This window comes from Microtus ochrogaster, chromosome 2, assembly GCF_000317375.1.
Source record: "Microtus ochrogaster isolate Prairie Vole_2 chromosome 2, MicOch1.0, whole genome shotgun sequence".
Classification (NCBI taxonomy): Eukaryota; Metazoa; Chordata; class Mammalia; order Rodentia; family Cricetidae; genus Microtus; species Microtus ochrogaster.
Window position 1 is genome coordinate 96,669,617 of NC_022010.1, and position 19,167 is coordinate 96,688,783.

Sequence of the window (19,167 nt, forward strand, 5' to 3'; positions counted from 1 at the left end):
CCAGACCCTCGTTTTGACACCCATGATTTGATCACGGGTTCAAGACACAGAACATAATTATTTCAGACATGCAGCTTGGTAAATACAGTAAAATATGCACTTGTGATGTTTTTCTGAAGCACAGTGGAGAGATGGATAACACTGCAATACTTGTGGTTTTCCCCAAAGACACACAGGTATATAAAGGCCTCTGGCAGATGGGGACACACAGACTTGAGAAGCCTACTGTTTATCTTCTCTGAACACGCCTGACAGCATGTGTTACTGTGGCGGATACTGCGGAGGACTGGGCTATGGCTATGGTGGACTAGGCTATGGCTGTGGCTATGGTGGTTATGGTGGCTATGGTGGCTATGGTGGATGTGGTAGATATGGTGGCTATGGTTATGGCTGCTACCGCCCACTGTGCTATAGAAGATACTGGTCTTATGGCTTCTACTGAAGAGTTTCTGATGCCCTGTTTCCTAACTAGAAGAGCTTCCAAGTATTTTTACATTAGGGACACGTACATATTTTCAAAACTTCTAACTTAGACCAAAATACCTAAAAAATCACTGAAACACAACCTGATCATCTAATTCCTCATCTTCAGTCAGACTGTGATTATCTGTAAAAATGTTTTATCTTCATCATGATCTGCAAATTGTTTTCAAATTTAACTCTCAATCTTTTTGTAAAAATGTATTCTCAAGCAACTAAAAGATTAAACAGTGTAAAATAATTTCTGTATACTTTGTGCTTTTGTATCTGCTTGTCACATATGGGGGCGGTCATGGAAAAGTCAGAGGGGAGTGAAGGAGAGGAAGATGGAGTGGGAAAAGAAAAAAGGAGGAAAATAAGGTTGGAGGAGAGGACATTAGAGAGAGAGAAACATATCCTTTCAGAGGTCTTGGATGGATATTTGGTTGTTTTTACAACTTGAATATTATAAACAATGGAATAATAAAGTTGGCAGTGCACTATTTCTTTAGGATACAATAATTTAATATAGTTATAATAACAGTAGTGTAATTTCTAGAAATTCTGTCTCTTCCCTCTATCTTTGCAAGCATTCTGGATGTTATTTTCTGTCATGGTTATACCAAGATATATTCCCATCAACAATGGAAAAGTTTTATCCATGTGCTCTGTAACATTGATTTTTTTCTATTTCTCTTTTATTTTATTGATTTTATTTTATTGATTGAGCTCCACATTTTTCTCTGCTCCCCTCCCAGCCTCTCCCCTCCCCTTCAACCCTCTTCCAAGGTCCCCATCCTCCCAATTTACTCAGGAGATCTTGTCTTTTTTTAATTCCCAAGTAGATTAGATCTACGTATGTCTCTCTTAGGGTCCTCATTGTAGTCTAGGTTCTTTGGGATTGGGATTTGTCGGCTGGTTTTCTTTGCTTTATGTTTAAAAACCACTTATGAATGAGCTCATGTGATAATTGTCTTTGTGTCTGGGTTACCTCACTCAAAATGATGTTTTCTAGCCCAAAACATTTGCCTGCAAATTTCAAGATGTAGTTTTTTTTTCTTCTGCGTAGTATCCCATTATGTAAATGTACTACATTTTCCTTATCCATTCTTTGAACAAGGGGCATTTAGGTTGTTCCCAGGTTCTGGCTATGACAAACGATGCTGCTATGAACATAGCTGAGCACATATTCTTGTGGCACAATTGAGCATCCTTTGGATATATACCCAAAAGTGGTATTGCTGGGTCGTGAGGAATGTTGTTTCCTAATTTTCTGAGAAATCACCACACTGACATCCAAAGGAGTTGTACCAGCTTGCAGTCCCACCAGCAATACAGGAGTGTTCCCTTTACTCCACAACCTTGCCAACATAACATTCATCTTTTTACACAAGGGTTACCTAGCAGTTGTTGGGTACAATCTCATCTTGATCTTGATTTACATTCTGCACCATTAGTAGAACATTACTGGGTCTACTTGTCCATCTATAGCTTTTCATTTGAAAAATGTCTGTTCTAATTCTTGTCTCATTTTGGCTTTTTAGCTTAGCTATGCATACCCTCTATTAATTTTGTTTATTCATCCCTTGCCTGATATACTTGTTTTCTTCCTCTGAATAGAGTTTCTTTGATACAGTTAATGGTTCCGTTCTTCAGAACTTTCTTAGTTGGTACATGAAAAGTTGTCTGTTTTCATTTTATTTTCTTATGTGTGTGACAACTCTGTGTGTTTTAGAGGTGTTCATGTGAATGTGTGTACACAGGTACATGTGCATGAGTGTGCTAACATGGAAAGGCTTGAAGTTCAGGTCTTTCTCAGTTGCTTTCCAATTTACATATTGAGGTAGAGTCATTAGAGCAGGAACCTCACATTCTAGCTAGTCTGGCAATCCAACTTGCTTCAAATGATGCGCAAGGTTAACAGGTGAACTGCTACACTCATCTGACCTTAAGAAGTCTATACTTGGTTTCATGTTGATATTTCATACCCACTGGCCATTTGATTTGGTTCTCATTCATCCCACTATAACCTGCCTTCCCCTACCCCTCCTTTGCTTTTATGGTTCATGTATTGCAACAGTCTCTTGTTTTCCCCATCCCTCTGATATGTTCTCGTCTCATGGAGCCCTTTCTGGTTGAATGATTTATTATGTCAGAGTGTGCAAAGAAATACACACATAAACACACACAAACAATTTAAATATAGATTCTGTACATGGCACAAGTTATGCAGCATTTGACTTTCTTTTTAAACTTTTAGTATAAAGACATTTTCTAATTTAAAAAATGCATTAATTATAAAATCCATACAATGTTTTTTTAAGGATAGTCATCCCCTCAATTCCTACCCTTACTGTATTCATTTCCCAATTTTGAGATTATTATTTTTGTTTTACTTTTGCCCAGGACGTCCAATTAGTATTGCCCAACTTGTCTTAGAATTGAGGCCTGCTTTGGTTTGCAGCCAGCCCATCGAGATTACATCACTAATAAAAATTGATCTTTCAGAAGCTATCAAATCCTAATTACCCCTCAGCTACTGGGAGTCTAACTCCCTCCTCCTCCAAAAAGGAGGAGGTTGAGGGATGTACTGATCTAAGGGTGTGACAATAAGTCATTAGTAATCATCTTGATGGTATGTCCATTTAACAGAATAATCAGTAGTGGGTTCTCTACTAGGACCTGAGAAACTGTGGCTTTTTATTTTTATTATAAATTTATTCATTTTATTATTTCTGTATATGTTGGAATGGAGATATGCATATGGTATATCATGAACCTGGAAGTCAGAGGAAAATATGAAAATGGGTCCTCTCCTTCCACCTTATAGGACACTTACATAAAACACAGCATGTTTCAAGCATGGGTGTCATGTGCCTTTAGGTATTAATCCATCTCATCAGCCCAGCATTTGTCTTTCTCAGTCTGACTTATTTTGTTTAACATAATGAGCAGTTGAGCCCAAATTTTGTGAAGAAAACGATTTGAAGAAGACACTGGAATGTGGAAGGACATTTCCTGTTCATGGCATGGAAAGAATTAATTTCATGACAGAGGTTATGTTTGCTTAACAAATGTAGAAATGTCATGCAATCTTCATCAAAATTCTAATCATATTCTAACAGAACTAGACAATACAATCCTAAAGATCATATGAAAGCACAAAATGAACCTAGCATCCAAAGTAATACAAAGCTGAAAGGAAGCTGCTGGACCTACCACCAAACCTGATCTCATGTTAAACCACAGAGCCATAGTAATAAAAGCTAATTAACAGTAGCACAAGAGAAAACATACAAAATTTGAAAGAACATATATAAAAGAAATACATTAAGAATAAAACCAAGGACAATGGCACGGGGTTTTGATCCTACGTAATGTGCTGGCTTTGTGGGAGCCTAGCCAATTTGGATGCTCACTTTCCTAGATATGGACGGAGGGGGGAGGACCTAGGACTTAACACAGGGCAGGGAACCCTGACTGCTCTTTGGACTGGAGAGGGAGGGGGAGAGGAGTGGGGGGAGGAGGAGAAGGGTGGGACGAGGGGGAGAAGGGTGGGAGGAGGGGGAGGGAAATGGGAGGCTGGGAGGAGGTGGAAACTTGTTTTTTTTCTCCTTTTCTCAATAAAAAAAAAGAATAAAACCAAAATGAAATTATGTGGATATTAACTATCATTAAGTTACCAATAACCAGATCATTTTTGTTACAGAGACTAAGGGAATATATTTCTCCTGATAGAATTACTCTATAATTAAAGAAACAAAATGAAAGGAAAGGAAAGAAAAGGAAAGGAAAGAAAAGAAAAGACGAAGACCTGTGGAGTATTATAAAACAAACAGGCATAAAAACAGAGAGTGATGTTTCAGTGCCTGCCATAGAGACACAGTAGAGTTTTCTAAGCATTAAATAAACTAAGTACAGAATGAGGAAGAGTCTTGAAAACAGTAACAGAATCTCATGTTAAAACCTCATGATTTGACCATGGGATCCCGACATATGAGCACAATTATCTCAGTTATGTTGATTTGTTTGTTCAATAATCCATGGCATGCTGATGTTTTCTGAGCACAGAGGAAGCATGTATGACATTATAATGCCTGTGGTTCCCCCAACAAACATCCAGGTGTATAAAAGGCCATTGGCAGATGGTGACATCCATACTCAAGAAACCTTCAGCTGGTCCTAAGCTGAGCAGTCTACTCCTGACATCATGTGTTACTATGGCAGCTACTATGGAGGCCTGGGTTATGGCTATGGTAGTCTAGGCTGTGGTTATGGCTGTGGCTATGGTGGCTATGGTGGCTATGGAGGCTGTGGTGGATATGGTGGATATGGTGGATATGGTGGCTATGGTTATGGTTGCTGCCGCCCACTGTGCTGTAGAAGGTACTGGTCTTATGGCTTCTACTGAAGTTTCTACAGAGGCCCAGCTTTCCTTACTGAAAATGCTTCTGAGTATTTCAAAGACAGTCCAAAATATCTTCACAAAATTCTACCTTTTTACTAAAATATCTGAAAAATAATTGAAATACTACATGGCCATCTAATATTTCATGTTCACAGTTGGACTGTGATTATGTTTTATGTTATATTTATCACATTCTGTAAAATGTTTTCAAGATTGACTCTCAACTTTTGTGTTAAAATGTATGTACTATCAAATAACTAAATGATTAAACAATCCAACCAATTTCCATATGTCTTGTGCTTTTGTATCTGTCTGGTCACATGTGGGGTGGTTGTGGAAAAGTGGAAGGGGAGTGAAGGAGAGGAAGATGGAGAGGGTGAAGAAAAATGGACGAAGATAAGGATGAAGTATAGGGCACTGGAGAGAGACATACCCTTTCAGGCGTCATCTACAAATGGACACTTGATTGTTCTTATAACTTGATTATTGTAAGCAATGCAACAATAAACTTGGTAGTGCACCTATTTCTTTAAGATGCAATAATTTGATTTAATTATAATAGCAGTAGCATAACTTCTAGATCTTCTGTCGCTTTCCTATGTATTTGCAAGCATGCCACATTGTATTTACTGTCATGGCTGCACCAAGTGACATCCCCATCAAAGGGAGAAGGGTTCCCTTTTATCCACATGCTCTGTAACATCCATCTTCCATTTTGTCATATTGATTTTCAAGAGGCAGAGCCAGGAACTAGTCAACAGAAAGTAGCCATAGAGAATAAAGAGTCCAGAAAATGGATAGAGCAACACAAAGGAAGCAGTGAAGAGAGCCTTTTTGGTTTGGAACAGCAGAAGAGAAACTCTCTTTCTAAGATGACAGCTAAAGAGGAAGGTCAACTGGTTACTCTTTGACCCCTCTTAGGTGGCAGGTCAGATATGACTCTCAAATCTATTTGTAAAGTTGTAAGATTAAAATTTAGTTTAAAAACATTTGGTGTTCCAATATGTGGCAGGACCACATGGACAGAGGTGATGCCAGTCCATCATATTGCTTCTGCTGGTGCCACTGCCGACAAACTGAAAAGTCAGCAGATTTGTTGAGACACCTGGGAAGTTCTTAAGGATAACACTAACTAGTATTAAAAATAAATTTTTCCCATGTTAAGGATGGGAAATATCACAATGCAAGGCATTAGAATAATGTGGATAGTGCTGCTTTGGATGGCTTGAAAATGGCAGCAGTAAATGAGCGGGTAAATGAGATTGACATATGCTGATCTCAATTGCTATGAGTCTGGTAATTCATATTTTGTCCTTAAAAAGTTCCTTGACAAATGTGTAAAACTGGAAAAGCTGACAGATAAGATACAAGCCTCAGAAATACTTATTAATTAAAATAAGAAAATACTCAGATACAGACAGAAGAATTTAGACAAGAATCTGCTGCGCCTCTGCATGAAGAAACTGAAAAGGGTCGGTCCAAGATTACTAGAACAACCTTAGTTCTCCAGTTACTATACAAGAATGACTAAGAGATGATAGTAACTCAAAGGTTATGAAGGAGTGAAATAGAATCCTATAGAAAGATTAGATTTGAGAAGCTTTAAGGAAGTATTCATTTCATATGGTATTCATCCCCCCCCCATGAGAAGCAGGAAATTCAGGGACAACTCAGGATATAATTATCCCCCAAAATGGACAGATTTAGTTACAGAAATATTGGAAGCTGGTTCTCCGTTTCAATGATGAACATGGAGTAAGCCATGATGAGCGAGCCAGTAAACAGCACCCACCATTGCCTCTGAATCAGCTTCTGCCTTCAGGTCCCTGTCTGAATTTCTGTCTTGACTTCCTTTGGTGATGAACAATGATATATAAGTGTGACCTAAATAACCCTATCCTCATTAACTTGCTTTTCATCATGGTGTTTCATCACAGCAATGGGACCCTAACTAAGACATCATCTCTCTTCCCACTCAACTTTGAGTTTACTATTTTTCTTGTGATTCCCCTCATGTTGTCCAGTTTGTATCATCCAGCTTTCCTGAAAAAGGAATCCGGCTCTAATGTGTGGTCAGCTTGCCAGAGGTCACGTCATTAACAAAAACTGATCTCTGAGCAAGTATAAAATGCTAATACCACCTCCGTTACTAGTGGTCTACCTCCCTCCTTCTACCATGCTGGAAATCTGTGTAATTGGAGCATGCCTGTGTCTTATGCATAATGTCACAATCACTGTGTGTTCAAATATCTGTCTGCCCTGTTGTCTGGGAAACAGTCCCCTGAAGTCATTCACCAGCTCTTAGGTTGCAATCTTCCTGTCTCCTCTCCTAAAAGATCTCTGATGCTGCTTGAGAAGTGTGGTATGAATGTTCAATTTAAGATTTAAAACTCCATTTTTTTGCCATCTGGAAATTTACCAGTTATGGGGAATATCTCTTTATTAAGTGCCATGTATTGCAAGAAACTTCATTGATGGGAACTGGGAAATATACTAGCCTATGGAGATAAAAATAAGTCTTTAGGAGTCATTTTAATAGTATGTTTATTTAACTGAATGATTAGCACTGGGTTCTCCCTGGGGACATGAAAATCTGTGGCTTTTTTATTAAAGTGTATTCATATCCTTTTTTCACTTGTATTTGGATGGAGGGCATATATATGCTGTATTTCACATCTGGAAATCAGAGAAAAATATGTGAGACTGGCTTTACTCCTTGGGACCTTCACATCCAACTCAGGACTTCGAACACAGTGTGTGTGCTGCTATCTACCGAGCCATCTAACCAGCCCAGCATTTGTCTTTCTCAGTTTGGCTCATTTTTCTCAACATAATTATCAGCAGCATCCATTTTCTGTGAAGAAAATAATTTGAAGAAGAAACTAGGCTATGGAATGACATCCCTATGGATTGGGAGAATTAACAACATGAAAAATGGCTATGTTTGCTGAAACAATACACAGATTTCATTCACTCTCCATCAGAATACCAACTGCATTCTTAACAGAGATAGACAACACAATCCTAAAGGAAATATGAAGGCATAAGATGATCTTAAGAGCCCAAACAACAATAAACATAAAGGAAGATGCTGGACCTATCACAGAATCTAATTTCAAATTATACCACAAAGCCATAGTAATAATAACAAAATAGACATTTAAGAAAGAAATTGAAGAAGTTATCAGAAGATAGATCTCCTATGCTTGTGAACAAGCGGGATTAGCAAAACAGAGTAAAAAATGTGCGACTGAATATATATGAGTAGAATACATTTAAAATAAAACCAAAATATGCTTATTTATATATTGTGTCACCAAGTTAACAATAATATAACAATAACCAGACCATTCTGCATGAGGGAACTTAGGAAATGCATGCCTCCAGATATATTTATTTTATAATAACAAAGCAAAGCAAAGAAGACATAAAGACCTTTTATGTATGAGAGTACTGCAAAACAGACATAAAAAGAAGAGATAGCTATTTAAATTATTTGTATTGTGTCACAGTGGAGTTTCATAAGTATTAAATAAACTAAAAATAGAATGAGGCAGAGTCTTGAAAATAGAACCAGAATTTCATGTTAAAGTCTTATGATTTGACCATGGTAACCTAACAAATGAACACAATTATCTCAGCTATGCTGATTTGTTTGTCCAGTAAACCATGGCATGCTGATATTTTTGGAAGCATAGTGGAAATATTATAATACCTGTGGTTTTCCCCACCAAACACCCAGGTATATAAAAGGCCCTTAGGAGATGGTGACATTCAGACTCAAGAAACCTACAGCTGGTCCTAAGCTGAGCAGTCCTCTTTTGACACCATGTGTTACTATGGAAGCTACTATGGAGGACTGGGATATGGCTATGGTGGTCTAGGCTGTGGTTATGGCTGTGGCTACGGTGGCTATGGTGGCTATGGTGGCTATGGCTATGGTTACTGCCACCCACTGTGCTGTAGAAGATACTGGTCTTATGGTTTCTACTGAAGAGTTTATGCATCTTCCTGAAAGTGTTTCCAAGTATTTTCATGCCAGCAACTCAAAAATATTTTCAAAAATTCTAACTTTACAAGAAAATATCTGAAACAAACCTGAAATGCAGTATGGTCATCTAATTCCTCATCTTCAGTTGGACTATGATTATGTTTATGATATCTTCACAATACTCTGTAAAATGTTTTCAAGCTTGACTCTCAACTGTTGTATAAAAAGATTTATATTATCCAATAACTAAATGATTAAACAATACAATTCAATTATCTTCAGGTTTTCTGCTTTTGTATCTATTTGGTCAGACAGACAGTGGGATGGAGAGGAGGCAGGAGATCCACTTACCTTGGCAGTGGAAGAGGGCATTTGGGAGTGGGCAGGGCTTGTCTCTTAAAGGGGCAGGGTACCCAGGTGACAGGCCAGGCCAGCAGATTACAACAACCAATAACCAGATCATTCTTCATTAGGAAGATTTGGAAATACATTCTTGCAGATAGAATGACTGTACAATAACAAAGAAAATAAAATACAAAGATCTTTTACCTGTGGAGTATCACAAACCCAACAGAGATAAAAAGAGAATGCACTATTTCAATGATTGGTATAGAAGCACAGAAGAGATTCATAAGTATTAAATAAATTAGATACAAAATGAGGCAGAATCCTGACAACAGTACATGAATTTTATGTTAGAGTCCCATGATTTGACCATGGGATTCTAACCTATGAGCACAATTATCTGAAGTTATGCAGCTTTGTCTGTCCAGTAAACCAGGGCACGCTGATGTTTCTGGAAGCAGAGTGGAAACAAGGATGACATTCTAATACCTGTGGTTTTCCCCACCAGTCAGCAATATAAATGGTCCTTGGAAGAAGATATCATCCAGACTGAGGGATCCTATTTCTTTCTCTGAGCAGTCCACTTCTGAGATCATGTGTTACTAAGGAAGCCACTGTGGAGTCCTGGGCTATGGTTACGCTGGCCTAGGCTAGGCTATGGTTATGGTGGTGACTATGGTGGCTATGGTGGCTATGGTTATGGCTGCTGGCACCCACTGTGCTATAGAAGATACTTGTGTTATGGCTTCTACTGAGGAGTTTCTACAGCTGTCCAGAATTTTGACATCATCTGCTGTTTTACTAGAAATAGCCTCAAGATTCTTGACATAGGAATTCTTAAATATCTACATAATTTTAAACTTTATGCTAAACCATCTGAGAAAAATCAACAATGCATGACCATCTTCTTTGTCATTTTCATTTGGAAAATGTGTCAGCCTGCAGCTAATTTTATTAGTGCCTTTGTAAGGATCTGTGGAATGTGATTTAGGGAAAACTCTCTACCTTTTTATTAAGCTGTATATATTAATATTAAAATGCATTTCATTGTAGATTTTGACTTTGTTTAGTTTTAGTAAATAGTCTCTCAGTTTTTCACATTTTTATATATTCCTGTGTAATTTTTCAGATATGTGTGGGTCTTTTTAAATGATACATGGAAAGAAGTAAAGAAGGATGGAAGGAAGGAAGGAAGGAAGGAAGGAAGGAAGGAAGGAGACATAGATATATATATAGAGAGAGATTTATCCTATTTAGCTGCCTAAATTTAATAAGGAAGTATATCATTTCTTACTAACAGCTCAATAAAAATATTTCCACTCTCAGCATTCCTTAGTTGCCCGGAGTTCTTTGTGTATGGTTGGGGCCTCATGAGCTTCCCCCTTCTACATTATCATGTCCATTGGTGCTGTCCCGGTTCAACTTATATTTAGACAACCAAGTTGGTGAGAGTTTACAGGCATGGATTCTGAGGTTTCTAGTAATTTCACAGTGAAGTCCTTGCCCCCTGGTTTTAAAGCCTTTCCTGTCCTTTTGTAATGATTCCCACGCATTGGGTGGACGAGTTGTCATTTATAGAAACATATATAAGAATGTATATGTGTGTAAGCATGTATATATTAATTTGCTCCAAAATAAAAATTATTTCCATTTTTAGTGTGCGTCACCATTAAGCTGATAAGATGAAAGGTAATGAAATACTGCAATAAATGAAATGCATGGTGTTGTATGAGGTTGTTTGTTTGTTTCCTGGCCACCCAGACTCCTGAAATAACTACACAGAAAACTGTATTAACTAAATCACTGCTTGACCTATTAGCTCTAGCTTATTGTTGGCTAGCTCTTACATCTTAATTTAACCCATTTCTATTACTCTGTATATTGCCATGTGGGTATGGTTTATTGGCAAGGTTCTGACTTGTGTGTTTTTGGTGATGGTTATATGATGTCTCTAAACTCTGTCTTCCTTCTCCCAGCATTCAGTTTAGTTTTCCCCACCACTTCTATTCTGCCCTGCATAGGCCCAAGACAGTCCTTTATTAACCAATGGTAATCACAGCATACAGAGGGGAATTCCACATCAGCATGGTATAAAACATGAAAAACTAAAGGACTACTATTCTGGAGAACATTATGAAAAGGAGAAATGGGATTTCTTTGCACTTTGTTTTACTTTGTTTTCCAGAACTATCAAACCACATTTGGAGAAAGAAGTGCACACATCTGTGCTAATTCTATGCTAGTGGATGCAGAGCTGAGCACAGAGCCTGGCTACTCTAAGGTTAGTATTTTTCACTTCAGAAGTTTTCAAGATTAGTTTCCTATGAGACAAAACTGAATTACTTGAAAATTTAAAAAAAAATCCCCATATCAATGTAAGGAGAATTAATTAACAAAATTCAAAATCTATTAGGAAGCATAATCTTTAATTAAAAGAGATGAGAGAATATCTACTATAGACTGACAAATGGGACAGATTTTTGCTGGAATATCAGCAATTATATTTGATTTTTGCTTTTGTTGAATTTAGGGCAATAATCTCCCTCTCTGCCAAACTACTCTCTCTCCATGTGTGCATTGTTGCTGCTGCTGCTGTTCTGTATCCTCCATAATTTAAATTCAAAATGTGAACTTGTAGAACCCTACAGAAGGATAAAAAAGAAAGAACAGATTTTAAAAGCTAACAAAAATATCAGCCACAGATTGTAGCTTTCAGGTTAGTAATTTCAAATTAGTTATGCAGAGCAGCAATGGTTTTACAAAGTCTATGTGAAAACTGTAAAAATTCACCAAAAAAACAAAGTTAGGTTCAAAATCATTAAAACAAGTAAATAGTAGACTTAGCAACTCAAACTATTTCTGCAGATATTAAGTTAAAGCAAAATGTTTTCAAAATGGGATGCAAAACACCGAAGACAGCATAAAGGAAATCTCAGCTTTCATGGATAAGAAACACATGTGCAATCATAATTCATCAAGGGACAAAGACATGCAGCAGAGCTATTTGTTTAAATACTTTATGCTTTTTCAAAATTGTTTAAAGAATTCCTATGCATTGTTCAGAGAGAGAAATCCAATTAAAGACTTAAGCAAGAATAATATAATCACGGAAGATTAAACTCAAACCCCAAATCTTAATTTAGCCAGACAATACAAACTCGTTATCTAGTAAGAGCAAGGAAGAGGTGATGATAAATACTACAACAGAGGCAAAGGGAGTTGAGAGAAGATACAATGATGTTTTAAGGCTGAATTATAAATAACTGCCAGCTTAGGATGCCTTATAGTCAAAAGTGCCTGTATAATAAAACAAATATGTTAATAAATATAACCAAAGAAATAATAAAGACAAAAATAAAAGCTTCCAACATATTGTAAAAAAAAAAGTGATTTTGCCAAGGTTTTGGTAAAAATAAAAAAAATTGGTATAGTCTACTTTAGGCAATGAAAAAGAGATCCAGAGAAGAACATAAAGAGTCACAGAAAAGAAATTCATTTTTAAATATTTGTAAATAATGATTTTGCATGAATAGTAAACAAAACATTTTTAGATAAGTTTTGAAAATGGTATATATGTCACTCATGCATACAAGAAAGAATATAGTATAATGGTGGCTGTGTCAAGGTCATAAACTTACTAGAAAAAAAAAAGTGACATATAATACATTGCACCAGGCTACAACAAGTTAACAAGTCTGGAAAAGCCAAAAACTAGAAAGCATAAAGTTGAGTGATGATGATAACCTGACGTTAGGAGATCATGCCCTCTCATTAGTCGCCCAGAAATTCTGGGTCTAGGTTTATATCAGCTTCCATGCCTATTTTGATCGACCAAGGAGAAAATGCACACTTTCCATAAAGTGATCCAGAGCCAGTAGTTTGTATTCTGCAGGCCTTCCAGTCTGTCCTTGGTACCTAACTGCAGTACATAACTGTAATGTTGACAACCATATGTGACATAGGAATGATTAGCTTGGATGTTTTCTCATATAATGCTTTCCTGTTTAAGGGTTCCTTTAAAATACTCCATTGCTTCTCAGTTACTTTTTGTATTTACTTTGCATAAGAAACAAAAATATGATACCCTTTGTTTACTGTTCTTTTTAAAATATTCATTAAAATATTAGTGTCTACTTAAATCTTTCACTGATTTTAAATTCTTTGAGAAATTTTGGCATTCTTTTCAGCCCTATCATCCTCTTACATCCCTCTCCCTATGGCTCTCTTCTTCCCAAATGTTCTCTACTTCCATGTGTCTCTTTTGCTGTAACCCACAGAGGTGAACTGGAGTTGCTGGCACCAGCTATGGTGGGAAGTTACTTATTAGAGGATGGGCATTTATTAGTGGCTACACCACTGAAGCAAATGACAACCCCCTTTCCTATCAACCATAACTGCCCGTAATCCCTGATGGAGGGACCGGTGCTCAGCAGCTCTACCCATATCTGTAGGCTGAATCTTGTGTAGGTCTTACGCAAGTAACTACAGCCACCTCACATTTTTTAATGCAATGGCTATGTCACATGGCCATATCATAGCTCTCCTCCCCACATGGATCTTACGCTTTTTCAAGTACCTCTTTAGCACTGTTCCCAGAGATCTGTAAATAAAGGCATTACAATTGATCATTTAGTGTTGATCACTCAACATTTTTGTTTTTAGTACAGTAGCCAATTTTGAGTCTGCATTAATTGCTGCGCAGTTGAAGAAGGAAGGCAAAAAGCAATGAGTAACATGTCCATTTAGTAAAGTAAGAGCAGGATCTAGAGTTATTTGGTGATCTTTCATTTACGTGAGAGAATTCTCTCTACATTCTGGAATTATAAAATGTGTGTGTGTTAGTCTATGTTTTCTTGACGGCTTCACAAAAACAGTATGGTTATATTCATAACTTTTTTTCTGTTTGGTTGTTAGAGCTTCTTGTATTTTTTTTATTTGTTAACGTTTATTTTTCTTTGTTTTTTAATTTTTTAAAATCTCATTTTACATTCCAACCACAATTTTTCCTCCCGTTCCTCATCCTGCCTCCATCCCCTCCCCTCCTCCCAACAGGTAGGGCTCCCATGGGGAGTCAACAAAGCCTGGCACATTAAGTTGGGGAGGACCAAGCCCCTGGCCCCTGCATTAAGGCTGAGCATGGCATCCCACCATAGGGAATGGACTCCAACAAGCTAGCTCATGCACCAGGGGTGGATCCTGGACCTACTGCCAGGGGCGCCTCTTATAGTCCAAACGTCAACACTGTCTCCCACGTATGGAGGGCTAGGTCGGCCCCATGGAGACGCCACAGCTAGAACTCACCTTCTTAAGAAATCGTTAGCTAGTATGTGCAGTAGGATCAAAACCCATTGCCCACAGAGCAGGGAACCCTGATTGCTCTTTGGGCTGACAAGGGAGGAGGACTTGATCGGGGGAGGGGGAGGGAAATGGGAGGCGGTGGCGGGGAGGAGGCAGAAATCTTTAATTAATTAATTAAAAAAGAAATTGTTAGCTAGTGTATGGTTATCAGTGCTAAGTGTTTTGTTAATCCTTTACAATAATATTTATAATCAATTTTAATGATTTTTATGTGATTTGATGTAGAGGTATCTCTTTATACATGATTAATCAATCAACCTTCTGTTTACTAAGAAGAGACTCATAGCTACAAAAACTTTAATTTCACATTTGTATTGCATTTTTCTTAGTCTTATTGAGTGCAGCCATGTACCCATACCCACAGAGGATCAATTTAAAAACCATTTACGTATATTAAAAATCCATAAACCAGCAACACTTTAAATAAAATCACATAGCATGTAATCTACCCACATCATCCCTTAAACTTTAAGACATTTTTAATTTACTCCTAACACCTAATGCAATATATATGCTGTTCACAGGTACAGTATTCAGCAAGCAATGGCAGGAAAGACAGGTGCATATTCGCTAAATAAGGATATTTTCCCCAGAACATTTCCAATTCCAGATGTTGACTCCATGAAGTTATATGTGGTTTCCATGAAAGGCAGACGACATACATAAAAATATTTGTGTTTTCATGTGTACATTTCCATCTACCCTGACATATTTTAATACAGCATATCTTCAACATCACTTACTCTCAAAACTTTCCTGATTTCCACTGTGTTCTTTGTCTTTGATGTTCTTAAGGTCAAATTTCTCACTGAGTTTGAAACATTCAAGAATATCTTTTTAGTATTGTGAGATATGAGCTTATCTCAGCTTGTGCTCAATTTTATAACAGCTCATGTATTTCAGAAGAGGTTTCTTTTAATTTGATCATTCTCTGGTTTCATTTTTATCCTTTTGTGAAGCTCACTAACTGCATTATTAGGTTTTTCTACATCTTTGATTATTTTTAATCCCCTTAGCTCATTCTTTAAGTTGTAAGATATGTTTTATTTTGCCCCGTTAAAATTTTGGAAATATTTTGCTAAGCATATTTCATTTATAGAGATTTTTATGTTATATGAAATAAAAGAGTTTTTATTTTTGTTGGTTTTCCAAGAGGAATGTTCTCTATATGGTTATAATGATTTGTTCTTTATTTCTAGCAACTTTTATCACCTAAAATTCTCCATGTTTGACATTAATGTAGCCATATTGTTTTTCTTTTGTCTAACATTTACTATATAATTCTCCTAGGTTTTGGCTTTCAAACATCCTGTTACTTGATAATAGAGTTACAACTATTTTACCACTAAGTCATTAAATATGTTACTTTATCTGGGTTTATAATTCCTGTGTTCCCATTGGATCATTTAATCTGTTTATATTACTGTCCTCTTTGGTATTTATCTTACCATTTCTGTATTTGTATAATATTTACATTTTTTCTCATTTCTCAGTTTTATTAACTTTTTCCAGTTAATAAAATACTTCATTCCACTTTCTCTCTCTGGACTAGAGAATTATTTATCCCTTTGTTATTCTTGCAGTGAGTCCTTTGAGAATTGGGCTTAATTTACTTATTATATTCCATCGTAAATTGTCATTTGGACTACTCATGGAGCAGAAGCTGCAAACAAAATTGTACTAGGATATTAGCATATCTTTAGCATAATTTCAAGCATGGAGATTTCATATAAATTTCATAATCTACCTATTTGATGATGATGATAACTGCAATATGTGTACACAGTAACCATTGTATTTGCTCCTACACATGGCAACGTTATAAAATATTCTGTTGTTTCTTGCTTCTCCTATTTTTTGTGTTTCCAAATGACATAAATTTTCTTCTGCCTAAAGTATTCCCTTTAACGTTCTTCATGTGAAAACCTTTAGAGGGACATTTTCTCATGCCATTATTTTCAAAAGAGTTGTAATAATATTTCTTAGGCTGTAAATATTTTCACTGAGAGCTAACTAAGCACCTTAAAATGCCATTATATGTAAGAAAGAAATCAAGATTTGATTTTGCCACATAATTAACACATAGACATTTTAAATTGTATATAATCCGAAAAACTACATCTCTTATGATGTCCTATGAATATCAAGACTATGTTGAACATTTAAATGTAAATTTCAGGAAAATTAGAATGCATTCCTTATTTTTTTTACGATAAGGAAAGACTTACTTCAAAGAATAGTAGCTTTCTAAACCAGTGGAAGTACAGAATGGAGCATTTTTTTCTCCTCTGTTCAGCATATGCTTCTACCCCAGGGGATGGAAGCATACAGGAGCCGCAGGGAGCAGGAAATTCTCAGGAAAGTAGCCATCAGTTCACACAGAAATTCACATTTACCAGTGCCATATATGATCCCTCTGCTATCATCTGATAATATGACTTTTCCTTCTTACTAACTAATCTTGATCAATTTTGGTCAAGAGACTAGCACTGAAATTATTTCTCTAAAAATACTTCAAAGAAAAGACCCCAAAAACTTCAATGTTCAATTCTTGTAGTAAATGAAACATATAGAAAGTAAAGAGTGAAAAAGAAATCTTATGACATAGGACTCTCAATAAAAAAAAAATGTTTTTCTTCTTTTCATGTGTATACACATCTCATGGTCCATTATGGAGCTCTATTCATATTTCTTATTTTAGGCAGAAATCCCTGTCTAATGATGGCAAAGAAAATAAAGTCGTATGTAAGTTTAGACTATAGTAAGACTCCATTCTACATCTAGAGACACAAAGAATACCTTGTAAATTCTTTTTACAAGGTAAAATAAATAAGTAAAATATGTACGTAAAAATTGGAAAAGGGAAATCAACTCTGTTTGCTGATGGTCTAGAATCAAATATGCAGAAAACCTTAAGGAGAAAAACAAACTTATAAACTATTAAAATTTTAGAGCACAGCTACATCAGTGCCATTTCTATGCATAATTAATATGCTATATAAAAAATTAAGAAAACCCCACTTACAACAGTGATAAAATGACATCATTAGGAATAAAAACAATCCAACATGTGCAAGACTTCACAGAACAAATTGTAATGAAGAAAATTAATTAACAGGTAAAAAATGGTTCTACATTTATTTTGGGAAGAATTAACATTATTCTGTAGACTTCAAAGTATGCTATGGAATCTTTATCAAAATCTCAAAGACATTCTTTACAGCAATATAGAAAAACAACCCTAAAATTCATCCATAACTCAGTGAAGACCTTGAAAGGCAAAGCCATCCTGCAAATGATCACTTAAGCTAGAAGCATCTAACTGCCTGGTTGTAAAATGTGTGAGAAAGATGTAGCGTCAAGCACAGAAGAAACACAGGAAGATAGTCCTAAAGAGTGTAATACAGAGCTCCCACAATTTTCATCATGTATTGTTCATCTTTATTTTGACAAAAATGTCACAAACACACAATAGTGAAAGGACAATGGTCTTAAATGTGGTGTTACAATAACCAAATATCTACATGAAAAAGACTGAAATGAAATCTGTATATGATATCACATATAAAAATCAACTATAATATATAAGACCTAAACATCGCCCTGAAACTATAAAAGCTACAGTTGTAATCATGGACAAAACTACATAGCTGTGGTGTTAGAAATGATGCTTTTACTAAAGCTACAGAATCTCTGGCAACAGAAGCAAAAATATACAAACAGGACTGTAGTCTACTGAAAATTTCTAAATATCAAACAAAATAGGCAAATAGAGAAGAGATAATATATATTCTGGAGAAAACATTTGCAAGCCATTTGGCTGACGTTGGGTGATAACCCAAATTGCTATTTCACTTTATTCCTTCCCACAAACAATCCCAATTTACACTCAGCTGCTGCTCAGTCATGCTACATAAACCTAGGTGAACCATGTTCTGCTCTACAAAATGTTCTCAGCCTCTGTGGCAACCTCCAATGTGCTGCTGTCCCCTCTACAGTAATCATAATTCACAAAGAGTTATGCTTGGCACACAGTGGACCAGGAGGTGAGTGATCAGCCAACCAGATGGGCACCCCACTCTCTAGACTCTGGGTACCAGGACAAAACCCCAGGCACCTTCCCCCACCTGCCTCAGCTTCACTAGCTAGCCAGCAGGCAAACTTCCTGCAGGTAAGCTGCTCCAAAAGTCTCCCCAATGATGGGACCCTGTAAACTACAAAGCCCACTCCTCCCCCAAATCCACTCACTCCCTGTGACCTGAGAGGAACTTTGAAACACTGGCTGCAACTGCCCAGAGCGAACCAAGAGAGCAAGCTATGAAAGACCTCAGCAGCTCGCTGAGACACTGACTGCACAGAGTAGACTAAGAGCAGCGCCCCAAGAAACAGACAGCAATTGCAAGAATAGGACCAAGAGAAAAGATACTTCCAGCACCAATTGGAGGAAGAGATGAGTAGTTATCAAGGCAAAAATTTATTCAACAACCTAAAAAGCAACACCAGAACCCCAACGTCAAACAACAGGAATACCCAGAAGACCCAGAAGAAGCAGCCTCAAAATCCCAACACAATTATTCACAGACCTTGAAAGAACAATAGTCAACTT

The 19,167-nt window shown here is 36.7% G+C and overlaps 3 protein-coding genes and 1 pseudogene across 3 annotated transcripts; all 4 read left to right on the forward strand.

Annotated features, from left to right (window-relative positions):
• The first annotated feature begins 256 nt into the window (after window positions 1–256).
• LOC101990378 (keratin-associated protein 20-1-like) lies at window positions 257–442 on the forward strand. Its single transcript, XM_005345336.1, has one exon. It carries the CDS (start codon window positions 257–259, stop codon window positions 440–442), a length of 186 nt encoding a protein of 61 aa, XP_005345393.1.
• A 4,227-nt stretch (window positions 443–4,669) lies between these two features.
• LOC101990090 (keratin-associated protein 20-2-like) lies at window positions 4,670–4,870 on the forward strand. The gene has a single exon (XM_005345335.1). The coding sequence runs from the start codon at window positions 4,670–4,672 to the stop codon at window positions 4,868–4,870; it is 201 nt and encodes a 66-aa protein (XP_005345392.1).
• A 3,826-nt stretch (window positions 4,871–8,696) lies between these two features.
• On the forward strand, window positions 8,697–8,861 carry LOC101989807 (keratin-associated protein 20-1-like). Its single transcript, XM_005345334.1, has one exon. It carries the CDS (start codon window positions 8,697–8,699, stop codon window positions 8,859–8,861), a length of 165 nt encoding a protein of 54 aa, XP_005345391.1.
• A 936-nt stretch (window positions 8,862–9,797) lies between these two features.
• On the forward strand, window positions 9,798–9,958 carry LOC113457426 (annotated as a pseudogene).
• Window positions 9,959–19,167: the final 9,209 nt, after the last annotated feature.